General features: G+C 34.2%; 1 protein-coding gene across 1 annotated transcript in view; it reads left to right on the forward strand.

The window, feature by feature from the left end:
- The window catches only part of LOC150106702 (C-Jun-amino-terminal kinase-interacting protein 4-like), a 713,212-nt gene that overhangs the window by 259,865 nt on the left and 427,771 nt on the right, over positions 1-25,576 (forward strand). The window contains 3 exon segments of the mRNA XM_090393457.1: positions 20,123-20,140; positions 23,249-23,306; positions 23,444-23,500. Of these exon segments, the coding sequence (XP_090249583.1) occupies positions 20,123-20,140; positions 23,249-23,306; positions 23,444-23,500 (133 nt within the window).

The following is a 25,576-nucleotide window of genomic DNA, read 5'->3' on the forward strand; positions in this document are numbered from 1 at the left end:
ACATCTCCAATTTTGATATCATGTTGAATACCACTTTCCTTCATAATGTGATCCATATAGACAATGAATAACAGAGGGGATAATGTACATCCTTGTCTCACACCAGATTTAACATTAAACCATCTTCCTGTACTTCCTTCAATTCTAACTGCTGACTTACATCTCAAATAAAGACTAAGTATTGCTTGATATAATGCCCCATTGACACCATATAACTATAGCATTGAATAGCTTCTCTCTTGGCATCTTGTCATATGCCTTTTCCAAATTGACAAAACTTAAATACAGATCTTTGTTGTATTCCCATGCTTTCTCGACTATTTGTCTTAAAGTGAAGATCTGTTCCTGACAGCCTCTATTTGGCCTGAATCCAGCTTGTTCTTCACCAAGCTTTTCTTCCACAATTCTTCTCAACCATTTCTCCAGTATACTTGCATAGATCTTGCCAGGAACACTCAGTAGGGAAATACCTCTGTAATTCTCACATTCAGTTTTATTTCCCTTTTTATATATGGGTACTACGAGAGCTCTACTCCAATCATCGGGAATTCGTCCCTCTGTCCAGGCTTTCTGAACTATGCAGTGCAGCCACTGTAAGACTTTTATACCACCATACTTCAGCATTTCTGGTTAAATATCATCTACTCCTGCTGCCTTTCCACATTTCAAGCCTTTGATGGCTTTTTCTACTTTAAGTATGGATATGTATTCCTGACTGCATGCCTGGTCAGTGTTTTTTTACCACTGTGCTGTCATCACTGCTTGTTTCATTTAGCAGTTTTTCAATGTAATTACTCCATACTTCAAGGATATCTTTTTCTCCCATTTTCATGTCACCTTTATCATTTCTAACTCCTTTTACAGTACTCTTTCCTCCATTTCTAAGCTTCTTCAACAACCGCCAGAATATTTTGCCACCTTCTTGATATTTAATTTCTATATTTTTGCCAAAGTCCTCCCATGTCTTTTGTTGAGATAGTTTTACACAGTGTTTAGCATTCTTGCATTTGTCTCTGTATTCTCTAAGACCACAAGCTGACTTATTTGCCAGGAACTTTTGATATGCTTTCTTCTTTTCCTTCACTGCCTCTTTAACTTCCTGTGTCCACCATGGAGTTCTGATTTTTCTATCCTTGCAGACAACTTCACCACATGCCTCCCTAGCTGAATCAATCAGGGCTTTCTTCAAGGCATTTCACTGAATTTCCAAGGTTTGATTCCTGTTCCCAAACTCTTTCATTTTTTTCTTCAATAATCTTTGTGTATTTTAGTCTACAGTTCACATCTGAGAGCTGCTCAACTTTTATTCCTTTAAAACTTTCTTACATGTTATTCTTTTCAATATGAAATTCAATTTTATCCTGCTCAAGACTAAATAGTGATCACTTCCAATTTCAAATCCTCTGTACACTCTGGTGTCCTGCACCAGGGAGTAAACATCACTATCAACAATAACATAGTCAATGAGACTTTTCTTATTCCTAGCCTCTTCTCTCCATGTGAATTTGTGCACATTTTTATGTTGGAACATGGTGTTAATAATAACCAGTCCATGTCCTGAGCAGAAATCCAACAAATATTTGCCATTATTATTAGCTTTGGTCTTATCTCCAAATTTTCCCAAAATATTTTTGTATGTCTCACAATCATTTCCTACTCTGCTATTTAGATCCCCAACAAGGACCAACTTTTCCTTTTTCGTTGTGTCAGTTGCTTTTTCTAAAGCCACAAAAAATTCCTCCACTTCTACCTTAGTAGAACCTTCTGTGGGACCATTGGCACAAATAAGTCTCATTGTCCAGTTCCCCATTCTCATATTTGCCCACATTACTCTACTTGAGACTGACTGCCATTCAAGAAAATTAGCCTCGTATTTTGTGTTGTATACCATGGCTACTCCTTCTTTTCCTTGATTGTCATTGCCTGAATATAACATTTTGTATTTATTGCTCAGGAAGATCTCACCAGTTTTGGTCTTTTTTGTTTCAGTCACCTCTATTATGTTAATCTGGTACTTATCTAATTCCTCAGCTAGCTCCATTTCTTTGCCAATTTAGGCTTCTTATGTTGATAGTACCGATCTTTAACTCTGGTGATGTTGAGTTGGGGTGTGTTTTCAGATTTGTTCCAGTAGCTGACTTTTCGCTGTTCACCCTGGTTCCCTTGCAAAAACAACGGTGACCTTATTTTACCGGGCAACTTTCCAGCCGGCATGAAATTTTGTCATGTTGTACCATCATTTTTTATTTTGGTTTAAGCCAATAAGAATACAATTTCTAAATAAATCCCAAATCGCCAGCTTAATTTTCGTTCATTATCCAAGTAGATACCCAACAGGGTGCACCACGAGAAGGTGAGGATTGGACATTAGGTCAGAAGCCCTGGTTGGTTCTCCGCATTCCTTTAAAGGCTACGTGGAGGTCTCCTCTGAGTTATACAGCTCTCACCCTTAAGCACCCCCAAGCTCAAGTATCACATTAAAATAAGTTCCATTTTTATAAAAGGCAAGTCCGTGCATATTTCTATTGTTAGTTTTATGACCCTAATGCTTTTGGTGTCCGCAAATTTTTCTTATAATCGTACGTGTTCCGTGACTTTGAAAAGGTTAAGAATCACTAATCTAACTAATATGCTATCTATTCCCATCCTGTGCAGCTTGTACACCAACTTATCATTTTGGTGTACAAGCTGCTAACTTATGTGGTAATCTATCAAGTGCTTCTGCAAACTCTGAGAATATCACTGTATATAATTCTCCCTTATCTAACACATTTGTCGTTTTATCATAAAATGAGAGTAAATTATTAAAACAAGACCTACCCTTTACAGATCCATGGTGACCATCATAAAGAATGCTATGTTCATCAACCCAATCCTATATTCTATTCCTTACCAATCTCTCCAACACCTTGATCACAACCACAGTTATACAGACTGGCCTGTAGTTGGAGACTTCTGTCTTAAAACCATGCTTGTGGAGTGGTGCTATTTTGACTTCTTTCCACTCCTTAGAAATCCTACCCACTGCAAGACGTTCATTAAATAACCAGCTCATTAGCATAGCCATTTGTGGTGCACATTCCTTAAGAATACGTGGTGATAGTCATTATTTCCCACAGCCTTATTCACATCTAACCCAACTAACATCTGATACATCTCTGTTTGTTTCACTTCCAATTCTCCTAATACTTGCCTCTCTTATATATATTCTACCACATCATTTACACCAGTATGATATTTTTGCTGATATGATATAAAAGTGCTCGTTTAATAATTCCACTATATCCTTTGCACCTGTTAGTCTGCTGCCATGACTTCTGTAATTATTCTTCCTCTTGCTTGCCATGTAGCAGGAAAATTCCCTTTAGTTAACCTTGGCCTAACCAGCCAATCTTCTCTCATACTGCAACTTTTCTTTCTTTACCATGCTTGTCACCTTTCTAGCCTGCACTTTTTATTCTTCATGGGTCCAATCACTACCAACTGCCTTGTACCTCCTCCATAACATTTTTTTTCCCAGCACAGCTTGCTTAATTTCACTCCTACTCTATTTACTCGTTTTACCCTTGGTATGCAGTCATACATTGCTTTTATCAGATACTGCCTTGTGGATTATGGAATTATGTGGATCACATTATAAAGTAAAGCATAGATGTTGACAGTTTTCATCTGAGGTCATGCAACATTCACCAGAAGAACAAAATAAATAAGATTTTTATTTATTTAGTTGTTTAATAGTTTTGCCGGATTTCCAACTGCTATCTTCAGAGCACAAACAGTTTGTCATACTGTTTTGGACTGAAATTGGATTGAAAATGACTATTTCCCAGCCTTTTGATCAATTAATACTTATTGAAGACTTTATTATTATTACTACATGACACCTCCATGGATATGGACGCATTGTAGGAGAGCACTCTACACCACATGCTATCTATACTATTTAATCGCCGATCTATGGACTAATACTGATTTAGCCATACTTATTGAATTTTGGTGTTCTTCATTCTACTGCTGACTCCAAAATATTGGTAATGCATAACCTCTTCTACATAGCACTTCTGAGTTTTTTTTTCTAATTCTATGTATATGGCAAGTTATAATTTTGTGACTACATCTAAAGTGTGGTCTGTGAAATTGTGATTTGCTGAACCCTATAGTTTGAACCCTTTGCACTGCTTTAAATGTCAAATATATGATCATTCTGAAACTGCCTATTATGGCTATGCTATCTTTGCCAGATGTGATAGTAAAGATGATGAGAATAAAGACTATAAGAGCAAAACAGAAAATGCTCTAAGTGTGAGAGAGACTACCCAGTGTAATCTCTAGCATGCTAAAGGTGATAGGATGAAAATTGTAAGACTTCCAAAAATATATAAAAACTGAGCAATGCATCACCTCTCAGGAGGCAGATATGGGCAGTATATCACAACAGTAGGTACATCTGCTTAACTTTAGTTGTGCATATAGTTGAGATATTTAATGAGCAATTTAGAAAGGTATTTCATTCTTGTGAATGTGACATCATGCAGAACTTGAAAGTAGTGGGAAAGAAGGAAGAGAAAGAACCGTTAGTAAGTGAACAGGAGGTATATGAGGAATTGAATAGACTTGATGTAAATAAGGCTGTGGGGCTTGATGCTGTTTCACATTTTTTGATGGAATGTTTCCAGAGAGTTAACAACAGCTTTTACATATCTTTTCAACATGAGTCTTTCACTGGGTCAAATTCCAAAGGAGTGGAAAGCAGGTAAAATTGTTTCAATTCATAAGGGAAGTGATGAGTAGGACTTTGAATTATAGGCCAGTCTGTGTGTCTGGAGTTATAATTAAGGTATTAGCAAAGTTAGTTAGGACCAAGATTCAGAATTGGGCTGACAACAGAAAAATACTCTTTGGCAGCCAGCATGAATTTAATAAAGGGAATCGTGCTTTAGCAATCTGCTTACTTTTTCATAATAAAGTGACAAATGCGTTGGATAAGGGTGTTGCATATACAGTGGTATGTTTATATTTTGCAAAGGTGTTTGATAAATTACCACATGGCAAGCTGGTAATTAAATTGGAACAGATGGGACTGAACAGTAGATTAATTCGCTAGATTGGAGATTGACTGTCTGATAGGTATCGGCGAGTTGTCTATAGAGGAGTGATATCCCAGAAGAAGAAAGTTACTAGTGGTGTACCTCAAGGGCCTGTTTTGTGTCCATTGCTTTTTAAATTGTATGTAAAAGATATTTGGAGATGTGTGAATGGTGATATGCAGTTTTTTGCAGATGATGCAAAGTTGGGAAGCTCTATCAGGAGTAGAGCAGATGCTGTAGCTTTGCAAGAGAACTTGAATACATGGCTGAATGGGTAAATGATTGAGGATGTCAATTCAATGTTGCAAAGTATAAGGTTTTGAAATTTGGGAAGCAGAGATGGGATGTAGAGAACACAATCAGTGGAAGCAGTAATTGCATAGTCTCAATCATTGCCTTGATTCTTTAGTTTTACTGAACTCATTGCCAGAACAATCATACTGTAACATTATGAAAGCAACTCCAGTTAATGCTAGCTTTCAGTGTGTGAGGCAAGAATGATATCGTTGCAGTGACTAGACAGGATTCTGATTTAGAAGTGTTTAGCCCTCATCCCACATTAAGAGCCTAAAGGAATTCAGTCCTCAATGTACGTGAAGAAGAGTGTCGAGAGCCCTTCACCCCGCGACTCCATATGACCTCTTTCCATATAAATAATCAGCTATATGTACTGCGGTGGAGTCTGGCACATTGCCAATTCGAGGTTAGGGCTGCCACAGATTTGGCCAGTCAAATGCTCACCTTAATCTGATATTTGACCAAGCATATTAATCTGCTCCCTAACACATACAGCTAATTTACAAACTTAACTACCTGCCCTATTCTATCACCTGCTGAGCCTGCTTTAAAAGGTAATCTATAGCCTTAAGCAGACCATATTTGCAACTTATCACTGGTAGAGTAATTGAATTTGCCCCTTCAAGACCACCAACCATATCCAGTGAGTCCACCATTGCTAGAGAGAGTCAGACAAGAAGGTTCCCAACATTTGCTGTGCTGGGGCAGGGTGTAGTTTTTCTGGAGTATACACCATCTCCTTGCAGGTCTAATGATGTCATCACCAGAAAGCCATTTCTCTACATTCCAATGTTTCTAAGAGTAGCACTCAGCATTTTCTCTATGCAGTCCTCTGTAAAGAGACGTGTGTGTCCTGCTCTTCAGATAGGAGTTTTCAAAACAGGCTTATTTCAGACGAGCACAACCAAAGCTCCATCCAACATCCAGCATTGCTCACAACAATGTCCAGGGATCACATGGTGGGTAGGAGGAAAAGAGATAATATGATAGAGATGTTTAAGTTAGTAAGGGGATTTTATCAGATTAAATTAGAAAAAGAGTAGAATGTGAGAGGGAAGTACCAGAGGCATCTTGTCTTGCAGGTGTGGTGAAGAGCGTTGTGAGGAGTAGATTTTTATGTGGAGAATTCTGGGTAAATGGAACATATTATTAGAATATGTTATTAATGCAGGAATATTAAGGATTTTAAGATTCAGTATGATAAATATGTTGTTGTTGTCCATTGAATGAACCTCTCATGATGAGTCTGCTGACTCCATGGAGGGTGTAATAAATAATAATAGTCCATATGAAATATTGGATATTAGAATTCTAACATCTGCAGACATTGGTAATGAACATCGACTGTTGATTGTAAATTTTGACTTCTTCAGCAAAATATAAATAAAGTGATAAAGCAAAATAAAGTGTGAAATAAATTTAAGGTGGAACTATTACATGAAGACTCTGTAATTTGCATTCCCTCAACCTCTCCATATAATCAAGATTCTGGAGTCCTGATATTACCTTGATCATTGATCTTTGGACCCTGTCCTGTTTTTTTACTTTGCATTTAAATCTTGGTGACCAAATTCAGGCACAGTAGTCCATGTGGTCTGATTAGTGCCTTATAGTGGTACCACCTCTTTATCCCTACTTGTCATTCTCTTTTTATGTGATTCCCAAGCATGAAGGGGTATTAGTAAACCTATGCAACATTTATACTGTGGGTGGGCTAAGGATTTTTTCCCCTCTGTTTTATCAATTTTATATATTTTTTTAAAATTTTTTATTTCTTTTTATGTAGTCTGGAAACCCTGCTCTAGATACCAAACATGGAACATTGTACTCCTTATCATAGCAGCAGTTCACTGCAGAATCTTTGCCTCACGTTACAATGTGTCTTCTGAATTTTGGTCTACTGTCAAGCATTACTCATATCCTGATCCACTTCCTGAAACACAGTTCCTCCAATACTGTACATAACATTATATCTCTGACTTCCAAATTGCAGCATCTTGCATTTATTAAAAATAAAATTTCAACCCCCACTCATTTATCCAAGCTTAAAGTCTGTTTAAATCTTCCTGAAGGGTAATAAATCAGCAATACTCCTTATAATTCTCATCAAAATACTCCACAATTAATTCTATTTTGTGTTTCCTTTTATATATACAGTCGGGTCTCTTTTATTTTTTATGCAGTAGATACGTTCCACAGAAAACTGCATATAAAAAATTGCACAAAAAATATCTAACTTACGTTGAAAAATTAGGAATACGTTCCATACTTTTCTAAAACCGCATAAAACTGAAGCAATGAATTAAAATAAACCTAAAATCACATAAAAAAGTTTATAAAAATTCAGGAAAATAAGATTGGCCTAAGTTTGTTTTAAAGCTTTATTTGTTTAATTTTATTGAAAAGTAACAATTTTTTTTTACATTTTGTCATCAGAATTATTGTCACTATTAGACAATAATCGACAACGTTTGCGAACTGGTACGAAATCACTTTCATCACCAGAAGAGATGGTCTGTGCATCAGATCTGTATGGTTCTTCACAAACAGAATTAGCTTCACCCTTATTCTGTGCTGATTTTTTTCTTCTGACAATGTAATCAGTGATTAAACTTTGCGATGATGATTTTACTCATTTTTTATACAGCTCACGATATCCAGACATACAGTTCTTCAGCTCACATTGGAATTTAAAGGTTCGTTCAGAATTTGTGTCATTAACAAGAAAATGATTTTCCAGTTTATTGCACAATTCAAGACCTTCTTGAATTATATTTGCAGTGAGGGGGAGAGGTTTTTCTTCCGCTTCACTATCGTTTTCTGGATCTTCGATGATATCTAAAGGTAATCAATATCCAATAATATCATTATCACTTAAGGCATTATCCACAAGCAATTCGTCTACATCATTCTGGCTAAATATATCAAAACCTTCTCCACCAATTTCCTATGCCAAAGTAACGATTTCAGCTGATAATGTATATGTTTGCATGGTTGCACTGTTTGCAATACATCCAGGCCAAGCTGCTTTCCAGCAGGCATTTAAAGTTTGTGGTCTTATTCAGCAATAGTAGATGCAAATGATTTAAGCAGTCCAAAATAAAAAAATTTTTCCAAACGTCAGTTACTGTTAATGATTCATTTTCTAGTTTATTCAATGTAAATTGACAAGTGTGCTTGATCTAATGGCTGAATAATGCTTGTTGTATTGGGTGGAATAAATACTACCTGCACATTTGGATTTTCTAAATGCGGATGACTTGGTGCATTGTCAACAATTAATAAAACTTTAAAATCGAGAACTTTTTGCCTCATATGTGTTTCCACTTCTGGTACAAAGCAATTATTGAACCATTCAGTCGATACAGCAGTTGTTACCCAGGTCTTTGTATTAGCCATTCAATGTACTGGTAGCTATTATAGATCTTTGCCTTTTAGAGCACGTGGTCTTAGAGATCGATTTACTAGGAGAGGTTTCAACATTTCCTGATGCATTGCTACAAAGTAACAATGTTACTCGAATTTGCTTGCTTTAAACCCACTTGCTTTTTTCTCAGACTTTGCGATGTAAGTTCGACTAGGCATTTTCTTCGAAAACAATCCTGTTTCATCAGCATTAAATACTTGATCTGGACAATATCCACCATCTTCAATAAGTTTAGCTAACTTCTCTTGAAAATGTTTGGCTGTTTCTTCATCTGCTGCTGCAACCTTGCCTGTAATCTTCACGTTATGAAGTACATTCCTTTTTAAAAAACCCAGTTAACCATCCTTTGCTAGCCGAAATTCTTTTTCTTCCCAGACTGATAAAATTCTTTATCAGGCTGGGAAGCGGAAGTAGATGGCTCCAATTGCTTCATCTATTCATAAAACCAAAGAGTTTTTTGTTTAATTAAATAACCACTTATAGGAATTCTTCTTAGAGTTAATTCTTCAATCCAAATTACGAGTGCTTGTTCTTTTTTTTTAATAAGGCATCTCTTGAGTATACGATAATAATTTGGCACTTAGTTTTGTGCCAGAAATGACAGATTTTCTTATTGCGACTTCATTCTTTTTAATTGCTTTTATAGTAGATTCGCCTAAATTAAAATGTTTACCAATTGCCGTAGATCCCTCTCCTTTTGCTAAGCTATCTAAAATTGCAATTTTCATTTCCAAAGAAATCACTTTTCTTTGGTGCTTTTTTTCCTCCATTGGGCCAAATTAAATCTTTAAAATAAAAATGAGCAAAATTTAGACTTTCGATAATGAAAAGACAAACACTTACTCACATGCAAAATTAAACTTCACAGACACTCACTGCTTACATGTTACACCAGAATGTGCTGCAACACACTGTTCATTACGTACAACAGTACATAAGTTTTGAAGTTATGCGGTGCATAACTTCAAATCTGCATAAAAAAGATATGCATAAAAAGAGACCTGTGTGTGTGTGTGTGTGTGTGTGTGTGTGTGTGTGTGTGTGTGTGTGTGTGTGTGTGTGTGTGTGTGTGTGTGTGTGTGTGTTTATTCACATTCTCATGTTCTATTGGTATTTTTCTTTAATTTTAAAAATTATATGATATTCAGCATATTCCTGATATGGGTCACCATCTAATTACTAACATGTTGCTATCATTTTAATTCTTTTAAAATAATGGTGAAATCCATTAACATTTTTTCATTAACTGATAAGGACAGAAGTTCTAGAAACCTTTCAGCTAACAGATTATTGCCATTATGGATTTTGACACTGTTGATCATCAGGAGAGCTTGTTTATGTCACTCATCTTTGGACAGATATCATGAAAAGTTGAGAAAAACTCAAATGTTTGATGATCATTTGATCATATTCTTTGTAAAGGCCTAATAAGTATGTTCCTACATGATTGTCTATTTTTTAATATTTAATACTGGATTGCCAGCTTTTTTTTTCTTTTCTGGTCACACTTTATGAATGATGATGGTGGCTGGATCTTTATCCTCAAACTTGACATTAATCCTACATGGAACTGTGTTCTTTTACTGTCGTTCTTCTTTCTGTATATGAAGGAATTCTTCATTCCTTCATATACAGAAGAATTTCAATTTCAAAATTCAAATTGAAATAAATTCAAAGAATTTCTTCAGAATAAACTGAAGAAATGATTCTTCAGTTTATTCTGAAATCCGTTACTAAATTTTGTTGACAACAATACACTTTACTTGTTTTTCATCATATGACAAACCATGCACTTCACAAACTACACTTCCAGATTATATATGAGGGTGGTCTGAAAAGTTCTCGGCCTCGACCATAGATGGCAATACTATCAGCAAGATTTTTTTTAAGCTGGTACATCTGTCATAAGCATCCATGTGAAATTGCAAGTCATTCTATCAAGTAGTTTATTTTATACAGCTGTCTGAAGAAGCAAACGTTTTGTCTGTATCCCTTGAAATGGATAAAATTGAGTATCGTGCGGTTATAAAAATCTTTGTAAAAGCCAAAATGCCGCCCTTGCTCACGGCAGATCAAAAACACATTCGCATGAAAATCTCTGAACAGTGCTTGGAGCGTTTTAACAAAAATAAAACTGATTTTGTGCATCGATTTATTACTATGGATGAGACTTGGATTCACCATTATACACCATAATAAATTTAGTTTAATCCTTTAATCCAAGTGGAAAATAAACTTTCAACATCCTTCTCTAAATCCAGAGTAAATTAATAATAAGGTGGTACACTTTTTGGCAACTCATATAAGTAAATATGACCTCTCCATTGCTTCTGCCTTAGTATCACCACTTCTGGGTCTGCCTCCCACTGACGAGACCGCAATAAAGGTCAAAATCGGTCTGGGTAGTGGCCCTTCCCTTAATGCATAGCAGTATACATGTCCAGAAGGAGATGTGCTTTGCATTATGGGAGATACTGAGACAAGGAGTGATGAGAGCTTGGTCCATCTTTACTATGAGTTGCCTCATTCCTGAAGATACTTCAGGTGCAAACTTTGTTTGCCTACACTTGGGTAAAGGATTAAAGTAAATTTATTATAGTCTAACCAAGTGGAAAATAAACTTCCACCATTACACACCAGAATCCAAACAGCAGTCAAAACAGTGGACAGCACTGTTTTGAGTGCTGTCCACACTGTTTTCTTCGTCTTCTTTGTTCAGCACCAAAGAAGACGAAGTTGGTTTCATCAGCAGGAAAGGTCATGGCATCAGTGTTTGGGGATGCTAAAGGCATTTTGTTTATTAATTTATCTTGAAAACGGTAAAACCATAACCCGGGAATATTATTCCGATTTTTTAACCAGACTAGATGAAAAAATTCTTGAGAAAAGACTCGGTTTGCAGAAGAAAAAAATTATTTGGCTCCCTCTGACTTCTATCTCTTCCCAAAACTAAAACTCTTCCTCGCTGGTCAGCATTTTTCTTTGAATCAAGAGGTGATTGCAGCCATAGAGGGATTTTTTGCAGATCATACTGAGAACCACTACAGGGACGGTATAATGGCCCTGGATCATCACCGGAATAAATGTATTAGCCTTAAGGGAGATTGTGTTGAAAAATAAAAATAATTTTGGAAATTATAAATTCGATTTTTCATTGTTAGACTGAGAACTTTTCAGACCACCCTCGTACTTCTGCAGTCCTAAATTTTGATCTCCAGACTATTCTTCTTAAGGGCTGGGGGGCGGAGGGGGATAACATTGCTAACTTCAGTGTTATGAAACTCCATCCTATTTCTCACAAAACAGAACTATTTTCTACTGGTACTAGTTTCAACAATATATAGTTCTCCAGACAGGATGTCATTAAAAATCTTGTGGTATCTATAACCTCAATTTTTTCTTGCCAAGAGCATATCACAAGAATTGGCTTTCCAAATTCCAAGCGTCCAATCATTACTTTATCTTTGAAGAATTAATAACTGTATACAAATCCATTGAATACTGTTTTGACTTCTGGGATGGTGTCTTTAAAAAAAAAAATCATTGAAAATCCTTGATTCAGTACAGAAGAGAACAATTAGGTTAATTACTGACCTTTCTCACTGAATTGAGTTTCCTCTGGTGGCATTTTTCACAAATATTTCAATGATAGTTCATCATAATTAGCAGCATTACTTGACTTCTCATAATTTTTCTTCCTTTCCTTCTACTGTTTCTTTTGATAAGCCTTTCATCTTATTTTATGTCAACCCAACATTTGTATCAGCTATTGCTATCACTCTCATAACATTCATATTTTTTATCTTTCTTAATTACCATAGTTACATTTTCTTTCATTTTCTCAGACAAACATTCCTATAAATTCTTGTTCTGCATATATCAAGAATCATGAAGTTTTTGTACACCATTTTCTTGCTTGAATCCTTTACTCTTTATGTCTTTCTCTTTCTTCCCCCCACCCTTTCCTCTTCATCTGACTTCTGTCCTCTCATTTTCTGAACTTCCTTTCATTGTTCACTGTTTTGTTTTGTTTTTTTTTTGTATTATAATACCGTACACAAAAAGCAGAAGAGCCTATAGCAGGCAGATGGTGTTGTGTGAGGGAAAGGTCAGAAATAGAGTAATCTGTTGATATTCTTCATGAACTGTTGAAGATTGTAGTCTTTTGGAGATGCTTCATCAGGAAGACTGTTCCACAGAATTGAGGTGGAAGGAATGAAAGCTGATTAGGAATAGTAGTTTGGTGAGTATGCAGTTTGACTATAAAATGATGTTGAGCAGCTGTAGTATGAGTTCCTGTAGATCTGGAAGAAATATATGGCATAATGGATGCTGGTTCTGCTGAATGATGGCCATGGAAATATCTGTAGACAAGACACAAGGATGCCCAGAAAATTGTCAAGAAAAACTTATATGTCTCAATTATATCCCCTCTTCTTCTTTTTCTATTCACAATGCTCTGCAAGGTGCATTTCCTCAATTTCTCCTTGTATCTGACATTCCATAGACTTGACACTGAATTAGTAAAACTTATCTGGACACCATCCAAAGGTGAAAAGCCTAAATGATTTAGGAGTAAAATGGACGAATGAAGAGAATAAGCATGAAATATGGAAGAAGGCACTGTGGAGGCAACACAAGATGAATGTTGGTAATAATCATTTGCATGAAGAGTATAACGAGCAGGGCAAGAAGGTGACTTGGCTGGTAAAGACAGCAAAAATACAGTATAGCAGAAATTAGCCAATCAAGTTGATAAAAATCTTAGCGAGTTCTTTCAGTATGTGGCACACAGAAGAAAGAATGACTATGGGAGGATGATGTTGATGTTGATATATTGGTAAGTGATGTGGAGGATATAGTTGAAGTATTCAATGAACGGCTTGTTAATGCAGTTTATAATTGGGTAGGGCAACATCATCGTGAAAAGCTAAAGTATAGAGGGTATGGTGGAAGAGGGACCGATGATGAATGAGCAGAAGGTATGCGAGGAATTAAGCAAACTTGATGTAAATAAAGCAGTATGACTTGACAATATATATCAGTGTATATCTTAAAGGAATGCTCTATGGAATTAATAGCATCTTTGACACATCTTTTTTTACATGTCTTGCAACAGGGCTGAATCCCAAAGGAATGAAAGGTGGGAAAAATTGTTCCACTTCACAAAGGGAGGGGGTGGGGGGGTGGAATAAAACTTATGATATAAATTATAGGTCAGTCTCTGTGTCTGGAATTGTTAAAGTGTTAGAGAAGTTGGCGAGGACTAGGTATCCGTAATGGATGGATAATAGCAGTGTTTTTTATGATTGTCAGCATGGATTTGTTAGGGGAAGGTCATGCTTTAGCAGTCTGCTTATGTATTACAAGAAGGTAACACATTCACTGGATAAGGGAGATGCATACTTTTTGAATGAGAGACTATGGACCTTTGACTCCATGGAGGTCAGATGTTAATCATAATAATAATCTGCTTGCAAAAGTTGATGATATCACTATGTTAAACTTGTGAAATTCATTGAATTCAGTACAGTACATTACTTTCACTTGTTAATAGCTTACTCTAGTTGATAAATACATTACCCTATCTAGAAGGAATAATGCATTTATCAGTATGCAAAGGTGTTTCAGATGCTGATGAAGTTAATGGGATTGATACTCTTATTTGGAAAGTTAAAAAATAAAACAAATTTTAGCATAATGTAAGTGTTTATAAATTAAGACCAATTATTCTAGCACTGTGGGAATCAGAAAAACAAAAAAGACATCTGCATAATAACTATCTTTCAGATTCTTCAATCATTATACTTATCTTAGGGCTCACTTTTTTATAATTGCATACTCTTTCTCTTCATCTAAAAAGTGATTTGCATCTGTTTTTCTGATATTCCATGTCTGATGTTTCTGACTTAGCATTTAAATTTTTTTCAGTCTTCTTTAGCTTTAAACTCTCTATTCAGTTTTTTAGTCAAATTCATTTGATGTTTATATTCCTCTTCTAGTGCTATATTCTTTTCAGAACTTTTAATTTCCTTTCTTTACATGTTGATTTTCTCTTTTAAGTGAAATTGTTTAGAATTTCTGGATTTAGAAATGTCTCATGCATATGCTATCACTGGTGATCTCACATAAATTGTTCACATTCCCAGGACATTGCCAGATAATACCAACCCTGTTGTTTTTTTTCTCAACAACTGTTGTTTTAAGTCACAATAATTTTGATTTCTTCTACAATGAAGCAACATTCACATGGCCCTTCTCATCTATAACTTTTCTGATATAATATGTAGTATTATAATACAGTAATCTTTCAATTAACCAACCTTCAATTGACTAAACATTCAAATAAGTGACCTTCAAATGTGTTATAATGTCACCTGACTTCTGATACAGCACCATGTAATTGTACCTTCAGTTATCCAACCAACAAATTGCTTTCCTGGTGTATTGGATAATTGATTGTGCATAATGTTTGTTAGTGGTTTATTTTTGCTCAGCATAATAAACCATCATGTTCTTTATACTAAATTATGACTTTTTTTTTTTTTATATCCTTATCCTAACCAAATATAAGCAGATGTATGTTCCTACACAAAATTAATATCACTGCACCAAGGGAAAAAAAAAAAACATCCCCGATCTTACTGAAGATATCAGATTTTTGAGTATGACCCTTTTGCTTCCAGTTTTGATACATGGGTTACATGGTGAATGAAAGATTTCCATGAGATCTGTGATCAATTAGTCAATAAATACTTCAAAAGAAGTATTTGAACATGGAAGGACATAAGCGATTGAAGAAGTTACTGTTTTCTGAACAAGTTGAAGTAATTGGGCAGGGAAACTAATATTGAAAAGGTTAAGTGTAAGAGAGAGAAACTTTAGCACTGATTGTATATTTATTTATCCTTATATGCAGAATAAATTGCAGAAGAGAGGGGGATAAAAATCTGTATGGGACTACTGAAATTAGTGACTTATATATCAGCTCTAAAGCCAGTACAAGATCTAGAGGGAATCTGCAATTTTTGTATACCAATGCAAGAAGCATTCGAAATAAGAGAGAAGAATTTTTGGCATTAGTCAGTGCAATCTCACCAAAAGTTGTAGGCATTAGTGAAACTTGGCTGTCAGCAAAAGATGTGGTCACTGGAATTGAATGTGATGGGTAGAGTATTTTCAGGGAGGATAGAGAAGATAGAACAGGGGGAGGAGTACTGTTGATGATAGCTGATGTGTTGCAGCCAAAGAAAGTAGTATATCAAGATGATAGACATGTGAATGAGAGTTCATTTGAGGTGGTCTGGTGCAAAATAGTGACCAATGCAACCAAATATACAGTTGGATGCTGCTATAGGCTAGGGAGTACAGGGGGAGATATTGAATTCATGCAGCAGGTTTAGTGATTATTATGGGGGATTTTAATTATGGTGATATCATTTGGAAGGAGGAAATATCATGTAGCAAAAAGGAAATGGAGTTCATACATCTTCTATGAGATAATTACTTGAAACAGCACATAACTGAAGGGACACGTGTGTGAGAGTGTTGGACCTGGTTATTGGTTCAGAGGTTATATGAATAAGTAAGGTGTCCTCCTTACTTCCAATTGGTGAAAGCGATCATGTGGTATTGACTTGGGAGGTTGCAAAATCTGTGGATTTTTCTGTTAAGAAGGAGTATATACGGAACTACAGGTTAGGCAATTATAACAAGCTTCAGAGGGAGCTTGCAGCCATCCCATGGCAGAACATATTGCAGGGGAAAGATGTTAGCAGTGCATGGAATAAAATCAGCAGGTATCTGAGGAACGCAATATCAGATTGTGTCCCCATGGTCAGGAAGTCAAAGAAGGCAGGCATTAGATGGATGAGTAGTAGTATCAAACTTGATCTGCAAAAAAAGAAAATGTCATGGAGAATTTACAAGGAGAAAGGCGATCAGTACACCCATGAGCAGTACAAGGCTCAAGCTAGGAATAGTAAGCTTAGTAAGAATACTAAGAAATAGTAAGAAAATAGTAAAAAACCAGCATAGTAAGAAAAGCTAAATCAGATTATGAGATGACCTTAGCCAAAGAGATCAAGGGTAATCTCAAAGAGTTCTTCTGCTATGTAGCAAGTAAAAGGAAGAATGACTTCGGAAGGATAAGTTTAGTGGATGCTGACTGAAGTGACAAAATCAGATGTAATAGTCGAGTTACTGAGTGATCACTTTTCAAAAGTCTATCACCCAAGTGAGGATATCTCTGTACCTGTAGCAATAACTAATGTGAGAATTGAAGCTAAGAAATCAGAGGTATTTAATATATTGCAAAATTTAAATGCAAATACTGCTGTAGGTTTAGATGGAATATCAGCTCGGGTGTTACGTGAATATGCAAATGAATTGTCAATCCCTCTTACTTGGATATTTAATTTAAGTTTGAACTCTGGTATGGTCCCAAGGGAATGGAAGTTAGGCGAAGTGGTTCCTTTACATAAGGGTGGCTCTAAAACTGCGGTAGTTAATTACAGACCAATCACCATCTCAGGAGTAGTGGTAAAAGTATTGGAAAAGTTGGTTAAAGACAAAATTCAAGAATGGGTGGATCAGGATATGATACTCTATAGAGGCCAACATGGTTTTGTTAAAGGTAGATCCTGCCTTAGCAATCTATTAACTTTTCATAATAGAATGACATCTGAGTTGGACAAAGGAACTGGCTACACAGTGGTACTTCTGGATTTTGCTAAGGCTTTTGACAGGATACCCCCATTGAACACTGTTACGCAATTGGAGCAGATGGGAATGGATACTAAATTGGTGATACGGATAGGAGAATGACTCAGGGAGAGATACCAGAAGGTGGTATATGGAGGAGCCGAGTCCAGGATGAGGCAGGTGACCAGTGGTGTGCTCTGTGCTTGGGCCATTGTTGTTTGATTTGTATATAAATGATATAGGAAATGCCTTACAGGGAGATATTCAGTTGTTTGCTGATGATGCAAAGTTGGGTAGCGCAATAAAAAATCAAGCTGATGTTGAAAGTTTGCAGGATGATTTAAATAAGCTGGTAGAATGGGCAAAAGATAATGGATGTCAGTTCAATGTGGAAAAGTGTAAAGTCATGCATTTTGGGATTAAAAGATTACCAGCTGTGTACTACATTGATGGAACAGTACTCCAAAAGATTGATGAGGCTAGGTACTTAGGGGTGTTGGTAGATAGGGAGATGAAGTTCAGATGACACATTGCTAAGGTGTCCAAGATTGCACATAGGATTACTTGGTTGTTGAGGAACACACTGACATCCAGAAATAAAGAGGTTATCATTCCACTATATAAAGCGTTGATACCTCCACATTTGGATTACTGTGCTCAGGTCTGGTCACCTGGATTCCTTGGAGATGAGGCTGTGGAGAGGGTTCAGAGAAGAGTGACTAAGTTGATGAGTGATGTAAAAATGCTCTCTACATTGATAGATTGAGAGCTTGTGGATTGCAGAGGTTGGTTGATAGGCAGAGAAGAGGTGATATGATAGAAACATTTAAATTACTGAAAGGTTTTTATAGGATTGATGCAGGGGAAAAGTTTCAGCTGTGTGATAGTGATGGAAGAACAAGAGTTCATCCCTGGAAATTAAAGAAGAGTATGGTTAACAAGGGTGTCAGAACAAGGTTTTTTTGCTTGATGGATGGTGAATGAGTGGAATTCATTGCCTGACTTAGTTGTTAGCTCTTTGTCTGTAAATGAATTCAAGAAGAGATATGACAGATATTGTTTTGCTAGTTTGGGTCTCCTGCGATGAGTCTACTGACTCCATGGAGTTACCGTAATAATAATATTTGCTTGTGTTTAGCTTGGACAAGTAATTGAATCCTTGCCATCTGTATTGATTATTACTTCAGGTAAAACAAAACCTTTACCAAGAGCATTTTAATTCAGCTTGCCTAGCCCATGTCTTAATCCCATCACATATTTCTTGTATATGAATATGAGTTAGTGTGTTCAAGTGCAGCTTTTTTCAAAACTAAGAGGAATCTTATATGTAATTATGCATAACAGAATGCAACTTTCATAGAGTGTAAAGTTGTCTTTATCCTTACATCAAGAGTTTACATTTAAATCATTGACTTACTAATTATGAAGAATTATTTTGTCTAGTTTTCTATGTTGCAGCATATTCTTATTATATATTGCATACTTATTAAGAATATTTGTAATATTGTTGGTAACACAAACTTCACAATATAGAGTGTCCAGAGTAGAGGTATTCAAAAATATACATACATATCTCAGCATATATAAGTTGTTAAAATAATTTTTGCTATTATATAGAGAGTAACTCATCAAGTTTTTTTATGATGGTTAGCAATATAAGTTCAATAGGCACCTTTTGTAACTCGACAGATGTCAAAATGATACTCAAGCTCTTGCAAAGTGTTTTCCAACATATGAGGCTTTATTAGAGCATCTGCTTCAACGATGCACTGTTTCAAATTGTCCAAATCTTGAACTTTTCTTGATACTCTCAGTTTTTAATAAAGCTCACTTTTTGGGGGCTTTATTAAAGACTGTGAGTAGCAAATTAGTCCAATGGAGTCATATCCGGAGATCTAGGTGGCCAGGCAGTTGGGCCTTGTCTTCCGATCTCGACTAAAGCAATAGCCATTCTTATGCAATTTTTGTGCATGCACACTAGTGACCTTGAAAGTGTGATAAAAAAACAAATCTTGCAGAGATTTCCTATCAATTGAGTTTTAGTTCTATACAATAAATATACAAAAACACAAGGTAAAAATATTATTTATTAAATATACTGCCATATATTTCAGTCAATTAACAGACTATTGTCAGAGCCTTAAAAACAATTTTTTACAAGGTAGAATGCAAACAATTGATTTATTTGAAATAGAACAAACCGTGTGATGTTAAATTGGCAATAGTGTTACACTTTCACTGAAGAAAAGGTTAATCATAAAAGTGTAAAATAAATTGCACACATATATATATAATTTATATCACACTAAATAGATCCTCAAATAGATATAGTATCTAGTTGATTTCTTAAGACCTTATATCTTTATAAAATATCATTATTGGTATTAATTAGTTAAAAAAAAAAAAAAGAAGAAGAATCCTTTAATGATGTATTATTCGAATCAAACTTTCCCATATTTTTGATAAGGATAGGCAGTCATTCCAATTCAAGTTAGGGCAGTGAAGCAAGGCCTCAGCACTCTCCAAAAATAGGCATTCGAATTTGTATACCAAAGAATTTAAACAAAGACTGCCTCTTAAGAAACCAAAACCAACTAAATACTACATCTATCTGATGATCTGTTTAGTATGATATTATAAATTATATATACATTTATATATATATATATATATATATAGATCTGCAATTTATTTTACACTTTTATGATTAACCTTTTATTCAGTGAAAGCATAATGCTATTGGCAATTTAACATCATGCAACCTGTTCTATTTTGAATAAATCAATTGCTTGCATTCTACCTTGCGAAAAATGTTTTTAAGCTGCTGACGATAGTGTGCTAATTTCAGACTGAAATATATAGCAGTATATTTAATAAATACTACTTTAAAACTATGAACTATGACACAAGTTTCTCTTAAAACTAGAATGAGTTTTAGTTTGAGAAAATATAACGAGTAGTTCTCGCATTATAAGCCGTTATTTTTGGACACCTCTAATCTGGACACCCTGTATATCTGTATATCTGAGATGAGAAGCATGAATATATTTATATAATATCAGACAAGGGAATTATAAGCTGCATCTTATACAGCTTTTTTTTTAAATTATTTTTTTAATTATAAACTTCAGCTTTTCCCCCATGTTGACAATATGTTGTTTATATTGTCAATATCTAGAATTACTTACCAAATCCAGAATGGGAACTTGTCATTTTTGAATGCCAATTGATAATTTTCTGGCTATTATGAAGCGTGAAATGTGGTAGAAGTAAGATGATTAATGTCACGGTAATATATGTAAGTTTAAATACCACAGACAGTGAGTGTAACTGGCTTGATAGTGGTTTCTATGTACTATTTATTTTATTTGAACTGATCTAGCTGTTTTAGATAGAATAATATTCTTCTTCTTCTTCTAGCTTTCAACTCTTTATGAGTTTTAGCTTGCAAAACAATTTTTAGCCATTCTTTTCTGTGCAATATTCTTCCAGTTCTTAACTTTTAAAGTTGTAAGATATATCTTCACCATTAATTAGTTGTTCAAATTCATTATTTGTTCTAATTCTCCATTTCCATTTTCTTCTTTTATTGGTCTATATATTTTCCTTTCAAAGATTTTTAGTCTAGCTATATCTTTTTGTGTTAATGGCTATGTTTCACATGCATATGTTGTTACAGGTCTTATAATTGTTTTATAAAGTTTTAATTTAGAATTATGATTAAGAATCTTATTACTCAGTAACGTTTTATAAATATAATAACACTTAATTCCTGCCATGATTCTACTATTAATTTCATTGGATATATTATTGTTTGTTGTTATTAAACCTAAATATTTAAAACTATCTACAACTTGAAAACTGTATTCACCTATATTATATCATGTAATATTTTATTTATTGTCTTTCCACTTAGTCTTCTGTTTGTTAATTTGTAATCCAGCTTCTTTAGCATTTCTATTAAGTTCTTCAAATTTCTAAATCTTTTCTCCTGTGACTTATTATTGCTATATCGTCTGCATATGCACATATTTGTATTAATTTATTATTAATAAATCCTCTCATATTTAACTTTCTTATTATTGCTTAAAGTACCAAATTAAATAAACTTGCTGAAAGTACATCTCCTTGTCTTACTCCACAGTTTATTTCGAAGGGGTCCGTTAATTCCCCTTGTATTTTAACTACTGCTTTGGATCCTTCTAATGTAAATTAATTAATCTAATTAATTTTTCTGATATTCCCAGATTTTTCAAGTTATATATCATATCTTGTCTATTTAATTTATCAAGTACTCGTTGGAAATCAATATATAAATTATGAAGTTCTATAGCATATTTTAAACATTTTTCATATATATTTCATAGCATAAATATATTATCAGTTGTGGATCTTTTATTTCTGAAACCACACTGGTACTCTCCTATTATTGTTTCTATATATGGTTCTAATCTTTTATATATCATACTTGATAAAATTTTGTATGTAACATTCAATGATGTAATTCCTCTATAGTTCTGGCAATTCATCTTATCTTATTTTTTATATATTGGTTGGATTAAGGTAGAATAATATATTGAATAATAATAATAATGTTCTGGTTGATGGTTGGGTTGAGAATTAAACTTTTGTATTAAGTTTTATATTAATGTCAGCTATAACTCTTCTTTATAAGTATTTTCTATGAAAGCAAATTTTTGTTATATTAATGCATTTGATGAGCAAAGCAATCTGTGGAATGTTCTGTGAGCAGTCAGATAGTAGGAACATTCCACCTGTATGCAACTGTTTTGATACAGAGGATATATGGTGAATGAAAGATTTTTATGCGATCTGATCAATTACAATAATAGTTGTGTCTTGGAAAAAGGAATATGTTTCCAAGATGTAATTTATTTTCTATAAGACCTGATATAAGAACCCTAGTTGTATGTAGTTGAGTAAGGAGTCCATATTGTTCAACTATTTGGCAAATATGCAGCCTGTCAATTATATTTATGTAGTTCTATTCTATTTTGTGTGCTTCTATTCTTTTACTTTTATGCTGTAAATGATACTTTGATATTACAGTAGAAAATAAATATAAGTTACTTTGAATAAGATGGTTTGGAGGTTTATGTAGAAAATGAATTGCAAAATAAATAGAAGACAGTTCAATTAAAATGTAATATTTTATAACTTCCTTATAGTTTACTAATAATTTTAACTTATATTTCACTTATAATTTTGAGTAGCAAACTAATAAGCAAATAATAAAATATTGTTTTTTTTATTTAAATTCTTGTCTTCTAATAAATTAGCAAATCCTGATAGTGAAGCTACTGCTTAATAAATATGCATGAGATTTTCACAAGGCAGTCCTAATCATTCTTGAGCTTATATTGCACGGACCCATCCTCCAGATGCCATACAACTAGATATTTTAATATTTTTCAAGGATAAATTGTATTGTATCAATGTACTGATAAGCATGAAGTAAAAGTAAAAATAAGCCAAGATACTATATGTACATGCCAAGATACTATACATTACTTATGTTAGTCAGTAAGTTGGAGTATTACAACAGTAATAACAAAGTTTATGCATATATTTCAATACTACTTTTATTAAAGCTCAAACTTCTTTTGACAACTTCAGATAAGTTAGGAGCCTTGCAAATGGTAAAGTTATTGTGTTACCACTTTGTGCAATATAGAACATACTTTTTCTAAATTAATATATTTTAATTTTGAAGGAATGGGCAAAGAGGTGGAAAACTTGATCATGGAAAACAATGAACTTTTGGCCACAAAGTAAGCTATGACCTTTAATAGTTTGTTCTCATTTGAATGTTACTGAGTGATTTTTATTTTTTATTTTTTTCATTTTCATTACCTATCTGATCTTCTTGCATGATTAACCATGGCATGTGTGTGCCGTTTTTTTACAGAAATGCACTAAACATTGTAAAAGATGATCTTATTGCAAAAGTTGATGAACTAACTAGGTGAGTGATATTGGTTTGGCCTGCAGTTTCATTTTCTTAATAATTTGTAGCACATTAATTGACTGCAATATGTAGAATCATAAGATTATATAACACATGCACTTTGCATAATTTCTTATTTATAGCAAGTTTAGGTTGATTAAATATACTTAGAGACATCCTAAGTTTGCTATAAATAAACTTAATAGAGACTAATTAATATTTAAATGTCACTTTAATTTAATGTTGGTATTGTATGTTTAAAACAATTTTAAAAAAAAATGTATTCATTTTAATTATGGAAATATAAAAAAATTTCCATCTAGCTGATACCCATTCTTTGAACACTGTAAGTTTACATTAGTGTTATAATGTCTCATTTATATCAAAGCCTCTTTGTAAACTACATTGAGTGATTTTTTCCTCTGGGTCATGTGTGAAGTTCTTTTCTACTGGACTTGACTCTTTAATAAACTATTGTCTGGTATCTTTCCATTAACCATCCTCTTATCTATTTCACTAACTTCATACCATCCCCATGTGCAGTAATTTATTTATCAGATTTCCATGGTATATCATGTGAAAAGCTTTTGCATAGTCCAGTATCACTGTATACCCATTACATTTATCCACCTCAGCTGTCACTCTATTATAAGTTACTGAGGCATGACCTATCCTTCACAAAACCATGTTGTGCCCCAACATAGTATCTCATTCCTGGATTTTTCCCATAACCAACTTCTCCAGTATCTTGATCACCACTCCTAAGATGTTGGGTGGGTTGGTAATTCACTACCTCAGCCTTGGAGCCTCCTTTTATGCAATGGAACTATTTTCATCCCCCCCCCCCCCTTGAGACTAACCCACTTAATGTGCTCAAAGGCACTGCCAATATCAATAGCAATTTCTCATAAAACTCGAGCTAGCACACCATCTAATTCCATAACTGTATTTACATCAAGGTTCTGTAATATTACTAACTATTATAATAACAGAATTAACTCACATAAATTATTCTTTATTCGTAGAATTTTCACCTGAGTATCACAGGCATCATCAGTACAGGTACAAGGCTAATTAAACAATAACTGTTATATTCACAAAGCGCTACCTAAGTAGCTAAGGTTAAATTTCCTAAATGTATTTAATTATTATTATTATTTATTTATTTATTTTATTTTATTTTATTTTTTAATTATTTAAATTTAATTATTTAGTTATTTAATTATTAAATAATAATTATTTAATTATTCAGTTATAATAATTTAAAAAAATGGAATGGCTTTTTTTTAAAAAAAAATTATTTATTTTTTAATTATTATAATTGAATTATTATTATAAATATATATTACCTTGATGGACCTGTGGTTTCAGTCAGGATTTCTCCATGACTGCAGGTCGTAAAGAGTCCAGCTATTCCTGTCTTGGGCCTTTCTTCTCCATTTTCTTCCAACTTTCTTAATCATTGGGTCTTCCCACCTTAAGGCTGGCTTTCCAGGTTTCCTTTTGGTATCTCTCGGATACCAGTTTTTAACTCTGACTGTCCATCTGTTGTCTCTCATTCTGACGAGATGTCCTGCCCATCTTCTTTTGCTGTTGTAGAGTGTTTTTATTATATCTGTGAGTCCAGACTTCTTCCTGATCTCTGTGTGTCTTACGTGGTCTATTTTGTTTATATTGCATATTCTTCTTTCTATTGCACGTTGAGTTGTTATTAAGCTTTGTTCTTCTTTTAAAGTTGTGTTCCATGTTTCACTACCATAAGTTAATGCTGGTAAGATGTGACTATTGAAAAGATGGGCTCTAATGTCTATATCTATGTTTTGGTTGGTAATTGTTGATTTTATTTTGTTGAAGGCTATCCAAGCAGCTCTTTTTCTCCTTGCTATTTCATTTGACATATCATTATTCATTTTTATGGGCTGGCCGAGGTAGATGTATTCTTCAACTTTTTCGATGGTGTGAGATTCTAGAGTGATTGTATGATCTTTACAGTATTTGTTTTTCATCCATCTTGTTTTGTCAGGGTGTATTTCCAATCCAATTTTTTGGCAGTTTTGGCTTATGTTATTCAGCATTGATTCTTAGAGTTTGGGT

The sequence above is a fragment of the Typopeltis vanoorti genome, chromosome 5, assembly GCF_054136105.1.
Source record: "Typopeltis vanoorti isolate ZY-2024b chromosome 5, IOZ_Tvanoo_1.0, whole genome shotgun sequence".
Taxonomy (NCBI): Eukaryota; Metazoa; Arthropoda; class Arachnida; order Uropygi; family Thelyphonidae; genus Typopeltis; species Typopeltis vanoorti.